This window comes from Apodemus sylvaticus, chromosome 18, assembly GCF_947179515.1.
Source record: "Apodemus sylvaticus chromosome 18, mApoSyl1.1, whole genome shotgun sequence".
Lineage (NCBI taxonomy): Eukaryota > Metazoa > Chordata > Mammalia > Rodentia > Muridae > Apodemus > Apodemus sylvaticus.
The window spans coordinates 69920874-69940276 of NC_067489.1; the positions used below are offsets into that span (position 1 = coordinate 69920874).

The window sequence follows — 19403 nt, forward strand, 5'->3', positions numbered from 1 at the left end:
CCTGCCTTACGCATCCTTCCCATGGTGCCCGTGGGAGCTGATGCTCTCGCCCTGTCATGGGTAGCTTTCAGCATGTCCCTCCTGACACTTCACAGCTCGGGACCCCAAAGCTGATGGCATCCCTTGAGGCTTGTGCCGCCAAGTCACACTTGTGACTTCTGCAAAGTCAGAAGCAAGCAAATGTCTGGAAGTGGCTTGGAGACAAATATCGCAGCCTTGTCAGCCCTAGGCCTCTCTTGGGAACATTCTGTTTTGGTATTGTAGCAAAAGCAGCCAAACACAGTATTTCTGCCTTGGAATAGAAACTTCATTTATAAAAGCAAAGTGTGAGACACCACACCCTTTCTTTAGTGGCCGGTCTCATGAGTGAACTCCTCTTGATCCTTCAGAACCCTTCTTTCCTGTCAGCGCTCCTTTGAAAGCTTCTCAGCTCCTGAAGAGAATTATTCCTACTGTTTTCATTCACTCTTGGGGTTGCAGACCAGCTTCTGCTCATCTTTGAGCCAAGGCCTCATTTGCCTTCAGTTGGTCCACAGTGGGCTCATGCACTTAACCCATCCTGTTGTGCTTCTTGCTTCAAGAAACCACCCAGGCTCTTACCAGCATCGACTCTTATTCCTTGTTCTTGCAGACTTCAGAAGTAAATGCGTTTTATTAAAAGTAACTTTTTTCATGATTGGGGCATGGCTCCTCAGTGGAGTCCCAGCTTATTATTTCCCAGGGAGGGGCTGGGGGCGTGGCTTGGGTAGGGCTCCTGCCTAGAATTTACCCCTTCCCTCCAGGTGTGGTGTCTTGGCTCTGGGCTATAGCCCTGCCTTGTCTGTAGGAGGCTGAGTTCCATGATGTTTGCCACAAAGAAGGTAAATGGGAGGAACTCGTCCTCACACAAGAGCAGTTGGTTGCATCCGGTCTGAATTGCCTTGGTTGGTTCTGCTGTGGGTCTGGAGCTGTGTGCGGATGTGATTACCAAGCTAACCCCCACCTTCCTTCCAGGTGCAGGAGGTGTGCACCCGCCGGTGAGGCATGCTGAGGCCCGGAGGCCAGCAGGATGAGTGCGCACGAGGCTGGCAGCTCGGGCCGTCGGCAGCAGGCCACCTACCACCTGCACATCTACCCGCAGCTGTCCAGCGCTGGGAGCCAGACCTCATGCCGTGTGACCGCCACCAAGGACAGCACAACAAGCGATGTCATCCAAGACGTGGTGGCCAGCCTGCACCTGGATGGCTCGAAGCACTACGTGCTGGTGGAGGTGAAGGAGTCGGGCGGGGAGGAGTGGGTATTGGATGCCAGCGACTCACCTGTACACCGAGTGCTGCTGTGGCCTCGGCGAGCTCAGGACGAGCACCCTCAGGAGGATGGCTACTACTTCCTGCTGCAGGAGCGCAATGCGGATGGCAGCATTCAGTACCTGCACATGCAGCTGCTGGCTCAGCCTACAGCCGCACGGCGCCTGGTGGAGCGAGGGCTGTTGCCAAGGCCTCAAGCAGACTTTGACGACCTGTGCAACCTGCCGGAGCTGACTGAAGCCAACCTGCTGCAGAACCTGAAGCTGCGCTTCATGCAGCAAAAGATCTACACATACGCGGGCAGCATCCTGGTGGCCATCAACCCCTTTAAGTTCCTGCCCATTTACAACCCCAAGTATGTGAAGATGTACGAGAACCAGCAGCTGGGCAAGCTGGAGCCACACGTGTTCGCCCTGGCCGATGTAGCCTACTACGCCATGCTGCGCAAGCACGTGAACCAGTGCATCGTCATCTCTGGTGAGAGTGGCTCTGGCAAGACTCAAAGCACCAACTTCCTCATCCACTGCCTCACAGCGCTCAGCCAGAAGGGCTATGCCAGTGGTGTCGAAAGGACCATCCTGGGCGCAGGGCCTGTGCTGGAGGTGAGCACCAGGAACTGAAGGGCGGGAGGTGGGGAGTGCTGGCCTGCTGCTCCAGCTCTGTGTGATATCCAGGGTCTTCCCAGTACTCACTGAGCATGTGCAAGGCCCATGTCCATCCCAGAGTGCACTGAGCTTGTATGCTACCCAGGTTCCACACCTAGAACCACACAGAGAGTGCACACGAGAGTTGGTTGGATGAGGCAGGGCAGCAGACTTAGTGTCAGCTCCTTAGAACCACTCCGATCATGAATTTTGGCTGTCAAGGCTACTTCCTGTGGTCCTGGCCCTGGGGTGTCTAGATGTGAGGGGAGCCTTGGGCTATGCATTTTATCCAGGGGCAGTTACAGAACTCAGGGAGGCTTGGCTAGACCTCAGGTCTGAGAGCATCCAAAATGGGTGATGGGAACAGCAGGACTCACATGTCTGTGGTGTTCATCTGGCCCTCAGGTCTTTGCCCAGCAGATTGATGTGCTCGTGCTGAATACCACGGGGCACCCCAGGAGCATCAGGGAAATGGTGCCACAGCATATTTGGGGGAGACCACCTCAGATCCCGCACCTTATGCCGCCTGCCCAGGGTCCCCATTAACTAAATTCCATGGGAGACGTTAATATTCCACTGTAGACAGCCTTCTGGGCATGGGTGACAGAAGGCATGAGTGAGCCCAGCTCTAGGCATTTTAAAGCAAGATGTCAACATGTCTTAGGCAGTAGTACGTCAAGGTCAGAGGTGACTGTGGGCTAGGGTCTGCAGCTCTGGAGTTTGGGTCCCAGGAATGGCTCCACTTGGCCCTCCTCTCTCCCTCTCCCTCTGGCTCTTCCTTTCCCTTCCCCTCCGCTCCTCTCTGTCTTTTTCTCTCTAAGTGGTACGCTTTTATTCTTTGTGTATGTGTGTGGTGTGTATGTGTGCACATATGCAAAAGTGTGCTGGTGCTTGCGTGTACACATGCATATGTATGTGTGTACGTGCATGCATGGGTGTTTTGCTTGCATGCCTTGTCCCTGCAGAAATCAGCAGAGGCATCAAATCCCCTGAAACTAACTTATGGGCAGTTGTGAGGGTGCTGGGAATCGAACCTGGGGCCTCTAGAAGAGCAACTGGTGCTCTTAACACTTGAACCATCTTGCCAGCCCTTCTTTCTCAATAGGCTTTTTAAAAAGTCCATTAATTTCATTAGTGGATATGTGTGTGCCACAGTGCACACCTACATGTCAGCAGACAACGTTCTGAGGTTAGTCTTCCCAACCTGTGGATCCCAGGGATCAAACTCAGACCGCCACCTGCCTCACTGACTGAGCTACGTGGCTGCTGCCAGTAGGCTTTGGTTTGTTCCCTTTGTTTTGTTTTCTTTCTGAGACAGGGTCTCACTTTGTAGCCCTGGCTGTCCTGGAACTCACTTTGTAGAGCAGACTGGCCTCAGAACTCAGAGGGATCCACCTGCCTCTGCCTCTGCCTCTGCCTCTCGAGTTCTGGGATTTAAAGTGTGTTCCACCACTGCCAGGCTCAGTGGGATATTTTTTACAAGGCAGTTGTCAGGTTAGAGAGCTCAGAGCAGGGGACAGACCTCTCAGGCGCCTCCATATGTGCAGGCTCTGTGTCCAGCTGACTGAAGGCTGGTCCATGTCGGGGCTAGGGGTCAGCAAAGTGCTTTCCTCAACAGCACCTGGGTTTGACTCCCCCTTTCCCCCCAGAACCATGGGAAATGCTGTGCATGGCTGTGTGCAAATCCCAGCACTAGGGGCAGAAACAGGAGGCTGGGGCTTGTGGGCCAGTCAGACTAGAGTAAGGGCTGAGCACCAAGCCAGGGAGAGAGCCTGCCCCAGAGGAGGCCAGCAGTGTTCCAAGGTATGACACCCAAGCTGTCCCCAGCCTCCACAGCTGCTCACATGCATGCATGTGCACCAGTGCATGCACAAACATTGAAATATCAAATGGGGCTGCAGAGACGGCTCAACAGCTAAGGGCGCGTAGTGCTCTTGCAGAGGACCAAAGTTCAGTTCCCAGCACCTACCGGGATAGGTCACTGCCATCTGTGCCTCCAGCTCCAGAAGATCTGGTCACCAAGACCTTCTACACATGCCTTGCGTATAAACTCCTGCAAACAACCACACAAAACAAATAAAATACATAGGCAATGTTTTTAAAAAGGCAAAAATGGAAATATGGGGGACACATTTGATGCATTTTCCCTATCAGAACTGTTCCCAGATTCTTAGTCATGTAGATTGGCATGGGAAAGGCTTCAGGAGTGTGTAGCCTGAGTGTCTTGAACCAAGTCTACCCCCACCCCTGTTCCACGAGAGCCAAACCAGGTTGGGCATGACCCTGATGTAGGGGACTTCTTTATCCCTTAGGGTCCCTAGAGTAAGGAGTTGGGGTGGGTGGCCTATGACCTATGACCTCTTGTGCACTACCCCACCTCCCACCCTATTGGGTGGCTGCTGTCTACTGTGCAGGTTCACTGCAGTTGATTCTAGTCTGCTGTATTTATCCAGGTTCCTCTTCCACCGAGACCATTGCAGGCCATCATGGGAGGTCACAGGGCTCATGTGTACCAGCATGGGTAGTGTTTCTGCTTTTTGCTCTACAACCCAAAGGAAGGTTCAGCATCCCATGGTGCATAAACTTAAAAAAACCAACCAACCAACCAACAAAAAAACCCACTGAGTAACAGAATGCCAAGCTCGGTAGCTCGTACTTCTTGTCCCAGCACTTAGGAGGCTGAGCCAGGAGAGCTAGAAGTTAGGGCCATCCTTAACCACTTAGGGAATTTGAGGCCAGCCTTGGCTATACATGACCCTGACTTGAAAAGAAAGAAATGACTTTGTTTCCTTTTGGGTCTGGCTTCTCCAGCTTGTTTCCATTCATCCCTGCAGATGAACCACCTGTCGCACAGATACAGAAAGAAGCCTCCCTCTGCTTTAGCCTCAGTGACCAACAGTCACCCATGATCTGAAAATAAGAAATGGAAAGTCCCTAAAGAGGCTGTTTGTAGGACTTTTTGGTTGGTTGGTTTGATTTGTTTTCTGCGGGGTGCCTCCGTGTAGCCCTGACTGTCCTGGAACTCACTCTGTAGACCCTACTGGCCTCGAACTCAGAGATCCTTCTGTCTTTGACTCTTGAGTGTTGGTTAAAAGTGTGTGCCGCCACCACCTGGCGTTTATAGGTTTGAAACTGAGCTTGTTCTGTGTGACATGGTGTGATTCCTTGACATTCTACATCACCCATGGGCACGGCCCCTGTGCATGTGGGTCTGTGCTGTGGGTGCCACCCTCAGGATGGGCACCAGTTGCCTTTGTCATGAGGGTTCATGGTCTCTGGCCCTTGTGTTCAGGTGGCCCTTGTTTTCGTGCTGAGGCAGGAGTGGTGCAATCCGAAGCATCACACAGAGCCTGCAGAGACCCTGTAACTGACAAGGTGAACACCCAGGTAAGGGAGTGGAGGCATGAGCTAAAGGGGACCCTCATTGTTGGGGTACCCAGTCCTGATGTTCTCTTACAGCCACAGAACACAGGTTCCTGCAACCCTGTTTCCAAATGAGCTCACACTTCCACATCCTGGGCCAAGGATATAGGTGTGACTCATGTGGGGGACACACACCTGTCCACAGTGGCCCCCATAGACTAACGGCTGGTGACACTCAGTAGCCAGTCACCAGCTCTATGATTGTCTCAGGACCTGTCATTCTCTTGTGCTGGTGAAGCCACTCCCAGCTTCCTGATCCATTGCTGCAGGACAGCACTGACTGTTGACACTGTCAGTCACTTAGTGACTTGTAAGAGTCAGGTACCAGTCCTGCTGGCTTCCTTCTCAGGCCTCAGCCACAGAGCACACTAACCTGCAGTCTCAGGCAGTCTTGGACTGGGGAAGATGGTGGCCTTGGTAGCTTTGCTGGGTTCTAGATGAGCCAGCACCAGCTCCATGGAGGGCAGGCAGCATGCTTCATCGGGTGCCTAACAGCCCCCCACGCACACTCGGTGCTCAAAGCTGCCCTTCCGAGCATGCCCAAGGATGGTAATGGGTCCTTTTCTGTAGAGTGACAAGCTGTACTTTGAGGAGTTTGGTTGCTCTCCTAGCCTTCATCCACCAGGGACCAGGAGCACTCGTGTAGACATGACACAAGAACCCATGTAGAGCCCGTGTCCCCTACATCACCACTGCCTGCCTGACACTGCCCAAGTCACCCTCAAAGGCAGAGGATTCTGCCTGAAGGCTGTCTTCTTTCTGTTTGGAATTTTAATTTATCTTATTTATTTACTTACTATTTTGACACAGGGTCTCACTGTGGCTCTGCTGTCCTGGAAATCTCTGTATAGACCAGGCTGGCCTTGAACTCAGAGATATCCATGTGCCTCTGCCTCCAAGGTGCTGGGATTAAAGGAATATACATCATACCCAACCTGATTTGTATTTCTTTATTTGTTTTTCTAATTTCATTTTTAATTATGTGTATTGGGTGAGGTTTGTACATGTGAGCACAACTTCTTTGTTTTATGTTTACTTTGAGACAGATGCCCATGTAACTTAAGACTAGCCTCAAAGTTTACTATGTAGCCAAGGATGACCATGAGTTGCTGATCCTCCTGCCTCTGCCTCCCTAGTGCTAGGATGACAGGCATGTACCACACCATATATGGCTCCCTCCCTTCCTTTCTATGTTGCCAAACTGGTCCCAGCTTCCGCTTTTGAGTGCTGTATGAAAGGCTCTAGCCAAGAAATCCAGCAAGACCTTGTTAGCTGAAACTGTGAGGCCTTTTCCCTGGATATAGCTGCCAGGGCTGTACATCTTGGTCTTGGCACACCTTGGGTCACAGGCTAGCCCAGACCATGTGACTCTCTAGCCTCTTATTCCTGTCCTCTTAGGGTCACAGGCTTTGACCCATGCACAGGCCAAAGGTAACGCAGCTTGCAGCGTCAGGGGCTTTGCCTCAGCACCCCAAAAGGAGAAGTTGGGTTGCTTTGAGGTCAGGGTGTCACTGGGCCCTCCTGTCCTCAGGCCCGAATGCAGCCTTACAGTGCAATACTAGCCAGAAAACAGGACTCCTGTGGGAAGGCAGGAGTCTGTCAGTCATTGTCCCTGCACGCCCCTGTAAGGTAGTTGCCATTTCAAAGAATGTGGGGACAGCATGAACCAGGGCATCCCCAGGAGGCAAGGAGTAGCCCCTCCATTCTGCCCACCTTCGGAAAGGAGACACTTGTGTGGGCTGTTGACGGTCTGAGCTTCTTTACTCCAGAGTAGGAATGGGACCTGAAGCTGCTGCTGCCTCCTGCTCCGGGCCAGGGTTTGTGTCCTTAGAGATTCCATAAGCCAGACTCCATTCCCCAACCTGGTAGGTTGCCAGGACCACAAGACCTTTACCCACTGGTCATGGCTTTCCTGGGGTATGGTGGCTTGGCTTTGTCTAACCACAGGGACATGGCCTCACTGATGTGAGAAACCAAAGATGTAGGTGAAGATGTTTGATCAGACTGTGAAAAGTTCTGGAATTGGGACTATCTCCGCCTCTGTGGTAGGGGGTTTAACAGCCTTGATGCTGACAGGTTAAGTTTGTGTCTCTGCTGGGTGTGGCAGCGAGTGATAATCGACGTAGCACTTGGAAGCCGAGGCAGGAGGAATTGTGAGACCCTGTCTCTGTCTGTCAACCAAGAGTGCAGCCCAACAGCTGCTGTCTTGTTTTAGAGATTTGTCCCCAGGTGACTGTGTTGGCAGCTGGTGGGAGTTGGTGGCATCATTGGGTCTGTGATTGAGAAGGGGTGGAAGGACCAACGTCCAGCTCTCCAGCTCAGGCTTGCCACGCGACCACCTGCTGTCCACGTGCTCAACCACCTGCTGTCCACGTGCTCGTGCTGTAGTGGGGTACGGGCAGGAGTGCCCTGGCCAGCACTGAACCCAAACACAACACTGTCCTCTGTGGCTCTCTGGCTGCAAGGAGCACTGTGACTAGAAGCAGTGTAGGGAGGAAAGATAGCCTGCCATTGATGGACACCAAGGCAGGCGCTTGAAGCAGAAAGAGGAGCTCTGCTTACCAGCTGTCCCCAGGCTGCTGCCTGTCTGCCTCACCTTCCTTCTGTCCTTCCTTTCTTCCTTCATTTCTTTTTTTGTTTTTTTGGGGGGGTTGTTTTTTGTTTTTATGGGGGAGTGTTTGTTTGTTTTCCTTCTTACTCTGGCCCTGCTTGCTCCAGCCCAAAGATTTATTTATGTATTATATATGAGTACACTGTAGCTGTCTTCAGACACACCAGAAGAGGGCATCAGATCCCATTACAGATGGTTGTGAGCCACCATGTGGTTGCTGGGATTTGAACTCAGAACCTCCAGAAGAGCAGTCAGTGTTCTTAACCACTGAGCCATCTCTCCAGCCCCACTTTTCTTTTCCTTTTTTTTTTTTTTTTTTTTTTTTAATTAGCTGTCTTGGAAGTTACTATATAGACCAGGCCAGCCTTGACCTCTGTGTTGGGATTTAAGGCACCGCACTGCCTTCCCTGTGTAGCTCAGGCCCACTTGCCCAGGAATTGTGTCACCCACAGTGGACCAGGCCCTCCCAGTTAAGAAAATGATCCGCAGACATGTTCACAAGCCAGTCTGAGGGAGGCGGCTCCTCAGTTGATGCTTCTTCTTTCTGGGTTCTGGGTTTGTCAGGTTGACAAAATCAACTGTCACAATGCCATCGGGGCATTCTGTGTTGTACACCATCAGCTCTATCTTACCCAGAACATTCCAGCTCCCACAAAAGATTCCCTGTTCATATCAGCTGTCATTGCCCACTGCTCTTAGATCTACTTCCTGTCTCTGGCTTTGCCTGCTGTGGCTGGTTCATACGAATTTCATCATTTATCACGTGACTGTTGGTCTGCCCTCTGCCACTCAAAAGCGTGTTTCCAGGATACGTCTGTGTTATGGGTATGTCGGAGTTTTGCTTGTTTTTCGTGGCTGAGTCAGACAGCACTTGGTGCCTCTGCTTGCTAGCTATGTCAGCGTTCATTCCTTAGCACAGCTGGCTATCATTAGGCGCCACAGCCAGAGAAATCTCTGCTCCTCAGGGTCCCCCACTAGAGCAATGCTGTAGGGCCAAGGGGTGTGGTCACTCCTGACCTACATGGGTCCCCTGTGCTGCGGTGACCTGAGGGCTGGAGTACCTAAGGATCCTGGGGTAGGGGCAGGACATGTGTCCACATGTGCCAGCTGGTTCTGCTAAGAGGCTGCAGTCAAGGGCAGCTTGCCTCGGAGTTTTGAGGGCAGGGGACAGAGGAGTTGGGGCATGCAAGACCAGTGGCTGAGAACGGGCTGATCTCGGTGCACTGAAGTAGGGCTCTCAGATGACTGACTGCTGGAACCACTTGGAGGACTTTGCTCAGCTCATAGCTCATCCAAGGCAGATCAGAGATGCAAGGACCCTCTTGACTTACCTTAGAAGGTGCCTGGTCCAGCACTCTGGGAGACAGAGGCAGGCAGATTTCTGAGTTCGAGGCCAGCCTGGTCTACAGGGTGAGTTCCAGGACAGCCAGGGCTACACAGAGAAACCCTGTCTTGGGGGAAAAAAAAAGGTGCCTGGTCCTGAGTTGGCAAGATGATTTAGTGGGTAAAGGAGCTTGCTGCCAAGCTCTAGGACCTGAGTTCAAGCCCTGGGTCTTGCATGGTAGAAGGAAAGAGTCAACTCCAGAAAGTTGTCTTCTGAGCGCTACATATATGAGCCCATGGTGAATATACACAACCACAAAATAAATAAAAATAATGTTTCAAAGTTTAAACATGGAGGGGTGTTGTGGGCAGTCGGGAGGAATGAAGATGATGGTGTTAGGTAGGGGGCTGAGTGGTCGGTGCTGCAGGGAGGTGACAGGGTCATTGAACAAGTCAGGGTCACCAGACACCCACCATGGGGACAGGAATGGGTTCTCAGAAGACCCTTGCCACACCACCTTGTACCTAGGCCCCACAAGGTCTCAGTGTGAACATCAGGGTCAGTAGCCCTCGGTGGGGGAGCAGGAAGGAGCTATGTGACTTAAGCCTGGGATCTGAGGCCCTAGAGGGAGGGAGGGAGGGAGGGAGGGAGGGAGGGAGGGAGGGAGGGAGGGAGGGATAATCAGATACAGAGAGATACAGAGCAGAATGCACAACTGGGGTATGTGTGGACCACAGAGAGAAAACAGTCTAGGGGACCCCTGGGTTGTAGGGTGTCCCAGCACAAGCAGGTTCCATGTGCATGAGGGTGTGCCAGAGTGTAAACTAAGGTCATGCCTCCTGCTCAAATCCATGTTCCCCTTGCTGTCCATGTTTGGGGGTCTAGGCCCCGCCTGCCAGTTTCCAGTCACCATGCAGTGGTCAGATGTCAGTTGGGCCCTGCTGGGAGCCACTGCACTTTGAGCAGCTGGCAGAGGGGCTGAGGTATCACGGGGCCACCGGCCTGGGTGCTCGCAGGAAGCTGTATTTTGTAGCCCATCAAGTCACATGTCTTCCTGCACCCATGAGATCAGTAACAGGAATGCCCCAAAAAGGAGGTCTTAGGCCAGAGTGTCCTCAGGGTCAGTAGGCGTCCTTTGGGTTTCCCTGCCTTCCTTTGCTGTCCTTCAGCAGGGTCTCCTGACCCAGGCTGGCCTCATGCTTGTGTTAGAGCTGAGAATGACCTTGAACTCCTGATCACTAGCTTCCACCTCCTAGTGTCACATTGACAGGCTTGACGGGCCTGGTTTATGTGGTTTGGGGAGTGGACGCTCATGTGGATGTTAATCAAGCCCTCTGTCCACTGAGTCGTAAGTACTCTACCAACTAGGCTGTAAGCACTCCGCCAGCCAAGCCACATCCCCAGCCCAGTGCAGGTTTTTTTTTTTTTTTTTTTTTTTTTTTGGTTGGTTGGTTTTTTTCGTTTGTTTGTTTGTTTTGCAGACAGTGTAGTCATCTCCTTCTAAATGGTTTCGATTTCTGGGCTCTAATTTTTCATGGTTAACTGCAGTTTGGAAATACTAAATGGAAAAATCCAGAAATTAGCAGTTTTGGGTTTCACCTTTTCTTTTGTGTAAGAAGCCCGAAGGCTTAGTGAATGTTTAAAAAGATCTAATGTGAGTGTTGGGTTTGGCTCTGCCTGTGCTTGCAGATGTCCACTGGGAGTCTGGGTGCTTGGTTTTACTTCTAGAATTGGTTGTGAAGGTGGTGTCTGAACCACATTGGCCTGTCATGTCTTGATGGTGCCATTGAGGTGGGAAGAAGCAGCGTCTTGGCGGCCCTGTCCCTTGGGTTTGGGTCCTAGACTGAGTGAAGACAGCAAGCGGAGTGCAGTGTGACGAAGTTGTTGTTTCCGCGCTACCTGTGTGTGACCAGTTAAGCAGCATCCTGGACTCCCACAATGATGGGTGCTGGTCCTGGGACTGGGAACCAAGTTAGCCCTTCTCCCCCCAGGATTCTTCTGTTAGGGTGTGTTGTCATCACAGCAGGAATGGCCACTAGGGCAGAGTGGTGGAAAAGACCTGCAGTGGGCTCCACGGCTCAGGGTAGCGCCCTGCCTGAGTCTCCCAGCGAGGGGCTGGAGGTTGTGGCTCGGGTCCAGTACTTGACTAGCATGCACAAGGTTCCAGGTTCCATCCTGAGACGTGTACACACAGAAATAATGCACAGATAAACATCATTATTGGTCATTTTTTTTCATTGTATGACAAAACATCTGACTGAGGTGGACAAGTTAAAGGTTTATTTCGGCTCTGGGTTTGTGAGGATCAGCCCATGTTGGGCTTTGGGTCTGAGATGAGGAAATGCTTGTGGTGCAGTCACTTAGGCTGCTGGCTGCATTGGGACCAAGTCACAGGACTGCCATTCCCTGGGCAGTCTCACACAGCAGTCACTCGCAGCATTCCTGTGTGCAGTGTGCTGAGCACCGGGAAGGCTTGGGAATGTGCAGTCCCCCCCCCCCACCGCCCCCCCCCGAGATAGCTGCTGAGGCACGACTATACTTCCATGTACATATAGAAACATTTAGAGCCCTATAGAGATGAATGTGTCATATGTATTTGCTTGGCTCCTAGTTCCTGGCACCTGTGTCACAGATGCTCGATGCAGACACCTGTGTATACAGTGGGCACCCTCTCCTGGGTCTTCTAGCAGTGTGGAGGAGTGGGAAAGGAAGTCTTAGAAGTATTCGTTCCATGGTGTTTAGAGGCTGAGTTTGTCCATGCAGAAGTCTCAGTGGTAGCAGGTAACTTTACAGTGCTATGGCTGGCCAGGGCAGGGTTATGAGAGAGAGAGAGAGAGAGAGAGAGAGAGAGAGAGAGAGAGAGAGAGAGAGAGAGAGAGAGAGAGAGAGAGAGAGAGTGTGTGTGTGTGTTTGGTTTTTCGTGACAGGGTTTCTCTGTGTAGTCCTGGCTGTCCTAAAACTCACTCTGTAGACTAGGCTGGCCTCCGAACTCAGAAATCCACCTGCCTCTGCCTCCCAGAGTGTCTGTGTCTTGTCTGTGTGTCAGGGGTGTACAGTCCAGAGAACAGCCTTAGGTATCTGTCCTCGAGTGCTATCCACCTTCATTTTAGAGACAGGTCTCTCGGTAGCCTGGACCCTACCCAGCAGTCTAGGCTGACTCTGGCCATTAAACCGAGGAACCCTCCTGTCTCTGTTTGCTGGGTTGCAAGCCCTGCCTCCATGCCAGCTTTCTCTTCTGTCAGTTAGGGTGCTGGACTCAGGCCCTCATGCATGTATAGCCATCACTTTACTAATGTCTACCAAGGCTACCACGCCCACTTTCTTATGAACCATCTACCACAACACATCCCTGCTTTGGAGAGGCTCCTGGAAACCCCGGTCTTGCCTTCGCCCTGCCTGCCAGGGACAGGGAGGCCATCAGGCCCAGAGACTGGCCGTGACTCTGGAGTCCCTCCCCTCACTCTCACGTCGCCCTGTTCTTGTTCCTGACACCTTAACACTAACATGAGGACCATGACAGGAGCGTGGGTGCCTGGAGTCATGGCCAGTATCCGTGGTGTCTGATGTGCACAGAGGGGCTCTGAGATACAGAGGACATGATGAAAGTTATGACCAGGCATAGTAAGGTAGGATTCCTACCTTGCCACAAACCGGAAAGGAGCGGTAACTGGGCCATTGAGTTCTGACTCTGGTGCCCAGCACCTAAGACAAACCAAAAGCCTACCTGCAGGACGGTGGGAGGCAGAGAGCCGTCGGGATTGCAGGAGTCAGTGCATCTGCAGAAAGAAGAGAGGGAGCTAGCAGCTGGCCATGTACGAGGGTGTGGGGTGGGTGAGGGGACTCTGCTAGCAGGCGCATCTCCCGAGACCATTCTTAGAGAGGTGCAAGGGTCCAAAAACCGCTGAAGGAAGACTCCAGACTCAGTATGCAAAAGCAGAGTTTATTCTGCAGACACAGCTAGCATGCTCCTAGGTTCACCATCATTCAGAATGGCAGCACAAAGACATTTGAGACCCTTTTATAACAGAACTTCTTAATTACTTTTGAGATAACAACAGACTTCTAAAACCTAGGGCTCATTCCTAGGGGTCACAGAGACCATTAACCAAAGGTCATAAAGAAGATATACACCACAAGACCACAGGTGCCAAAACAGGAGATAAGCTATTGACTGGACTTGTCTATATGAAACTTCAAGGACAACTTAGCTGTGATCCTTAACTTTCTATGAACCTGTAAACCAGTAACAAATGATGAATGTTTTGCTAGATAATTATAAGCCTCTTATTCAGTTTATGACCTGAATTTATGTGCAAACTTAAACTGAGCTTTTTTGCTACATGAACATAAGCTCTGAAAGCCCTAGAGAGCCGGCCTCCCTTGGTCTCTCCCTGAGTATTATAGAAGTGCAGTTCCTTACCTGCCAGATAGAACAAAGGCCGCTTTACCCAGCCTCCCGCTGTTTTATTATGAGGTGCTAAGTGGAGACTACAGCTTTTCTCCTCATAGCAACCCAGAGAGGCTGAACAGCTAAGCACGGTGCACTTAGGATGGATAGCAAATGGTTTACGGCCTAGTTTCTCAGTGGAGACAAAATGGAATAAAAAGGACTCTCAGAGGTCTGCAGGAGCCACAGGCAGCTTCAGAGTGGCCCTGAGTGGCCCTTGGCAGGGCACAGCCACACTCCGGCTCCGCCCTACCCTGCAGCCTCTCAGCTTCTCTTTGGTGCAGCCATTGAGGGAAGGAAGGGCCTTGGCTTGCCTCGAGACTATTTCAGACCTGGGGAAGTTACATATTTGGAAACACCACATCTAAGAGTAGAGTGAAATTATGGGGTATAGTTTAAGCACCCAAAGAAGGTCTCCTTAAGCTGGGTACAGTAGGACACGCCTGTCATGCCAGCGCCTAAGACTTTGAGGCAAGTTTGGCACCATCCCCAAACAGTATCAAGTGTCTCAGAAATGCACAGGGCCTGTGTGAGTGCTGTGCTCAGTGCTGCTGTGTGAGTGCTGTGCCAAAGGACCAGAGTGTGCTATCACAGAAGACCCACACTGATCCTCTCGAACTGACTCCCACCAGAACTCTGAGCCACTAGACCCGTGTGCTGGCTTCCCTCAGACAGCAACCCCACCTCCACCCCCTCCTCTGATCTCCTGGAGTCTGCATGACCAGGTAAAGAAAAGCAGGGTACAGCACACAGATGTGCAGTCCAGCTGCTACTTGAAGCTGATACAGGACAATCATGAGGTCAGGGTCAACTTCAGCAGAGGCCAGGTTTGAGGCCAGGGCAGGTGAGAGCACTTCAAAAAGCCCAAGGAGTGCATTTCTCAAACCAGGGAGTGAGAGTGGTAAGCACGTTGTTGGTCCAAGGCAGCATGGCTCAGTGTGGGGACACTGCTGCTCCTAGGTCAGGCCCAGCATAGTGGGGACCCCACTGCTGCTCCTAGGTCAGGCCCAGCATAGTGGGGACCCCACTGCTGCTCCTAGGTCAGGCCCAGCATAGTGGGGACCCCACTGCTGCTCCAAGGTCAGGGCCAGCATAGTGGGGACCCCACTGCTGCTCCTAGGTCAGGCCCAGCATAGTGGGGACCCCACTGCTGCTCCTAGGTCAGGCCCAGCATAGTGGGGACCCCAGTGCTGCTCCTAGGTCAGGCCCAGCATAGTGAGGACACTGCTGAGCCCCTGGTCTGTCTTTAGCATTGCAAGGAAGGAAGCTCTTATGCACTCTTCTCAGCCAGGAAGAAAGGAGAAAATGGGAGCTGGGAAGAAGATGTGAGTTCCTGGATGGTAGTAATCACTCCACATCAAACCCCAGCGCTCTCTTCCTCACAGGCTGTGGTTGTGTGGTATGCATGGATGGATGGGGCTGTGACTCTTGGCAGAGACTCCGCTCGAGCTACACCTGAGCCCTTCCCTGGGTGACTAGACTGGGCTCTATCTCCTGAGCCAGGTGCCCAACCCCTCACTTTAATTCACATGAAAATTATTTCATGTGCATTGGTGTTTTGTCTGCACATATGCCTGGGTGGGGGTATTAGATACCCTGGAATTGCATTTACAGACAGTTGTGAGTGACCATATGGGTGTTCCCAGGTCCTCTGGAACAGCCAGCGCTTTTAACTACTGAGCCATCTCTCCAGCCCTCAGCACTTTTAATCTTCGCATTGAATGGGCAAAAGCAGGTAAAACTTTGAATTTGTTGCTAGTCTAATCCACAGAGCAGGTTCCAGGCTATCAGGGACTCTATAATCTCTAGGAAAGAAACAAGGAGGCTGTCAGCTACCTCTTTGTTCACAGAGAATCCAGGGGGTGAGGTCCTTCACACACAGCACCACTTCCCATTTTGGTAGTGGAACCCTGTTGAGGTACCTTTGGCCCCATCCCCCATCTCTGAACACTAGCTCTCATTATGCCCTCTGAAGGCTCTAAAAGCTGCCCAGTTTGGACCAGTGTGCAGGTAATATTGCCTCCAGGCGTTTCCCAGCCAGGTTCCCAGAAACACTGCACCCACATTCCTGGAAGGTGACTTGTTGAATTGCCTCTTTCCCTCAGTTTCCCTGGTGTGAGTGGTGCAGCCAGGGCTTGTTTCTTGTCGGTGTATGTTGAGAGCAAGGACACTGTGCCCCATGGTCCTCCTCGACAGGGTCCTGTAGCAGGGGAGCGAGGACAGGGTGGCAGGTGACAGTTGGAGCTCTGTGGTGTGGCACTGGGGTATGGGAACCCTGCTGGGCAGACAATGTAGAGATGGCATTTACCCTGCGCGCAGCTGTCGGGTGCTGGGCTCAAGGGAAATGCTGATGCACCACTCAGGGCTCAGGGGGTGGGAAAATGCAGCCAATAAGATGTGGAAGACAGATGTGGAGTACCCTGACTCCCGGCTGTGCAGTCGCCACTGGAAACTGCAGAGGAGTCAGGAGGGTCAGGGGCTCCCCAACTCCTGGACATCCAGATGCTGCTGGGTCTTGGTTAGTTGGGAACAGAAGAGGCCCACAGGCTAAGGAGCCTGGGGAGGGGGAGGGAACTCCAGTTTAGCTTACAGGGATTGTTCTTAGCTTAGCAGCAGTTGTCCAAGAGCACAAAGAGGCCTTCTGCAGGAGACCTAGGCAGTGAGGCCCTGGAGACAAAGGCCTTTTCCACGCCCTGCGGAGGCCCTGATGGAAGAGACAGTCCTTAGTTCCAACTGTTTGTTGATTGTTCCTCACGGAAAATGAGTGCACACCATACCCTCAGGGAGGACCACAGATGGAAGGCTAGTTTAGTTTATTGACTAAACCCTCAGGGCCTCAGGTACTTCATTAGCGTGGAGAACTCAGTTCTAATCTCTGACCTTAGGTCACATTCCTGTAGGGAGTGTGTTTATGTCACAGGGCCCAGGTGAACACCCTCAACATTACCAAGTTACCTGGCATGGTCCACTGCCCCATGCTGCGACTGGTGGCCAGCGTCACCAGTGCCCTAAGATAACAGGTGTCAATCAGGAGAGTGGCATGTGCCTGTCATCCTTGCCTTAACAAACACAAATATCATAAAGGTTCAGTGCCCAAAGGCCTGTTGTTTACCCTCAGCACTGCAAAACCATTCGGGCCCAGCAAGATGGCCTGGATGGTGAGGGTGATTACTGCCAAGCTTGAGAGCCCGAGGCCAAGCCCTGAGACCCACACAATGGAAACAGAACTGACTCCTGCAAGTTGTCCTCTGACCTGTAGGTGCAGTGCCCCTCCCCAAGTAAATTAATAAAAACTTAAATTACCATCACACACTTCATAGAGATACTCAGACAGGTCATAATAGGTTTTTAAAAGAAAGGAAAAGAGAAAACACTTGTAAAGTATTTGTTGTTACTTTTGAGACAGGATCTCATTATGTAGTCTTGGTTGACTTAGACCTTCCTGTGTCATCTAGACTGGCCTCAGACTAACAAAGACCCACCTGCTTCTGCCTCCCACGTGCTGGGGCTGAAGCTGTGGGCCACCATTTGTATTGCTGTGATGAAACTCCACGACCAAAAGTAGCTGAGAGGAGAGAGCTGATCTCACTTCCACATCACAGTCACTGTCCACAGAAGTCAGGAGAGGAAGCTGAGGCAGGAGCTGAGGCATGGGCGGTGTGGCTTCCCCTGGCCTGCTCAGCCTGCCCTTACAGACCCAGGACCACCAGCCCAGGGCTGGCACCACCCACAGTGAGCTGGGATCTCCCATTTTAATCATCGATCTAGAAAATGTCCCACAGACTTGCCCACAGGCCAATGTGATGCTGATATTTTCTCAGTCTCAGTTCCCTTTCCCACACATAACTAGCCTGTGCCAAGTTTACAGACACCTCATCAGGGCAAGCACCTTGCTTCTGTTGTTTTGTTTTGTTTTGTGGTGTCACATTAAATACATAAATTTATGATACAGCTATAAATTCATGATTCCCCTGCCTCAGCCTCTCAAGTACTACGATGAAAGTCCTTTGCCACCATTTCTGTCTCTATACATGGCAATGTATAATAAACCCGTTAATTCAGAGATGAAACTGGTTGTGGTAGCTCCTGGGGAAACTGAACCCAGGAGTTTGGGGACAAACTTGGACTACAGTGTTTCAATTGTATCAAATAATGACTGACTATATACTCTTGGAGAGGTTTGTTTTTAAACAATCCAGGTTGTCTTTGTTTTATAATTTTACTTGTTTTTGAACAATTGTCTGCTGTAACCAAGGCTGGTTTCTAATGTAGTATGTAACTGGAGGTGACCTTGAACTTCTGATCCTCCTGCCGCCATCCCCTACGTGCTCAGATGACGGGCATGCCCTGTCACAGGTCTAGGCTTTACACTGCTAGGTGAGCCCTGAGCCCCTGACCTGTTGCCCGGCTCTAGAAATCACGGGCTTTCTAAAGTAACAGGAGGCCACTGATGTGGTAAAAGCATCGGTAAGGCAGGTGTGGCTAGAGTTGGTGGCTTGGTGGATGAAGTGGCTGAAGACATGGGTTCCCGTCTCAAGCACCCACACAAAAAGTTGTAGGGCGTTTTGTCAAACACGGGGAGAAAAGCCAATCAAACAACCCTGGGTTGGGAACAGGAGAGGCAGCGGGTGTGAGGCCCAGGTCTATCCCGAGACCCTGAGATTGGGAACCGGAGAGGCAGCGGGTGTGAGGCCCAGGTCTATCCCGAGACCCTGAGATTGGGAACAGGAGAGGCAGCGGGTGTGAGGCCCAGGTCTATCCCGAGCCCCTGAGATTGGGAACAGGAGAGGCAGCGGGTGTGAGGCCCAGGTCTATCCCGAGCCCCTGAGATTGGGAACAGGAGAGGCAGCGGGTGTGAGGCCCGGGTCTATCCCGAGCCCCTGAGATTGGGAACAGGAGAGGCAGCGGGTGTGAGGCCCGGGTCTATCCCGAGCCCCTCTTCAGGAGCTCTAGTGCCTTCATCTGGAGCTGGGTCCCAGCCCAGGGAGGCGGGCACAGGACAGTCCCTGGGACTCCTGGACAGCCTACCCACTTGATTAGCTCCAGGACACTGAGAAACCCTGTCCCAGAAAACAAGGTCGATGACGCCTGAGGAATGACATTTGAGCCTGGCCTCTGTCTGTGCAGCCATTGATAAAGGGGCTGGGAGTGGGCACTCAGCATCAGTGGGCCGGGGAGGTGGCTGTCCATAGAAACTCCTGAGTCAGTCTCTTGATTCCATACAGGACAGAGCCACAGCCAGAGAAAGACAAGCAGTGGCCTCTACAGCCGAGAACGGCAGCCCCAGAGAATGAGACCCTGGCCTGCATGGCCTGCGCCAGGCTGGCACATCCGCTCCCCTTTCCTTTACTCTCAGGAGCTGCTTGGCTGAGGAAAACCCTAAATGTGCCTTGGACAGGGTCTCAGGATTTGTCCAGTTACTCGGCATGCTGGCCATCCTGCTGCTCTGCAAAGGAGAAGGCTTAGGGTTTGCAGGCTAGCCTGGGCTACATAGCAAATTTAAGGCTAGCCTGTGCTACAAGTGAAATCCTATATCAATAATTTGTACTACTCCTAGGTGTGTGTGTGTGTGTGTGTGTGTGTGTGTGTGTGAAAGTGAGTGAGTGTGACAGGACCTAGGTGTGCGAGTCAGGGTACCCTCAGGTGTGGTGTGGTTTGTGTGTGTGTG

General features: G+C 52.1%; 1 protein-coding gene across 14 annotated transcripts in view; it reads left to right on the forward strand.

Annotated features, from left to right (window-relative positions):
* Positions 1–19403, forward strand: part of Myo9b (myosin IXB) — an 88638-nt gene that overhangs the window by 16683 nt on the left and 52552 nt on the right. For all 14 annotated transcript variants that reach the window (XM_052162616.1, XM_052162617.1, XM_052162624.1 and 11 more), the window contains exon 2: positions 994–1888. In XM_052162616.1, the coding sequence (XP_052018576.1) occupies positions 1049–1888 (840 nt within the window). In that variant the 5' untranslated portion in view covers positions 994–1048. The remainder of the gene's footprint in view (positions 1–993; positions 1889–19403) is intronic.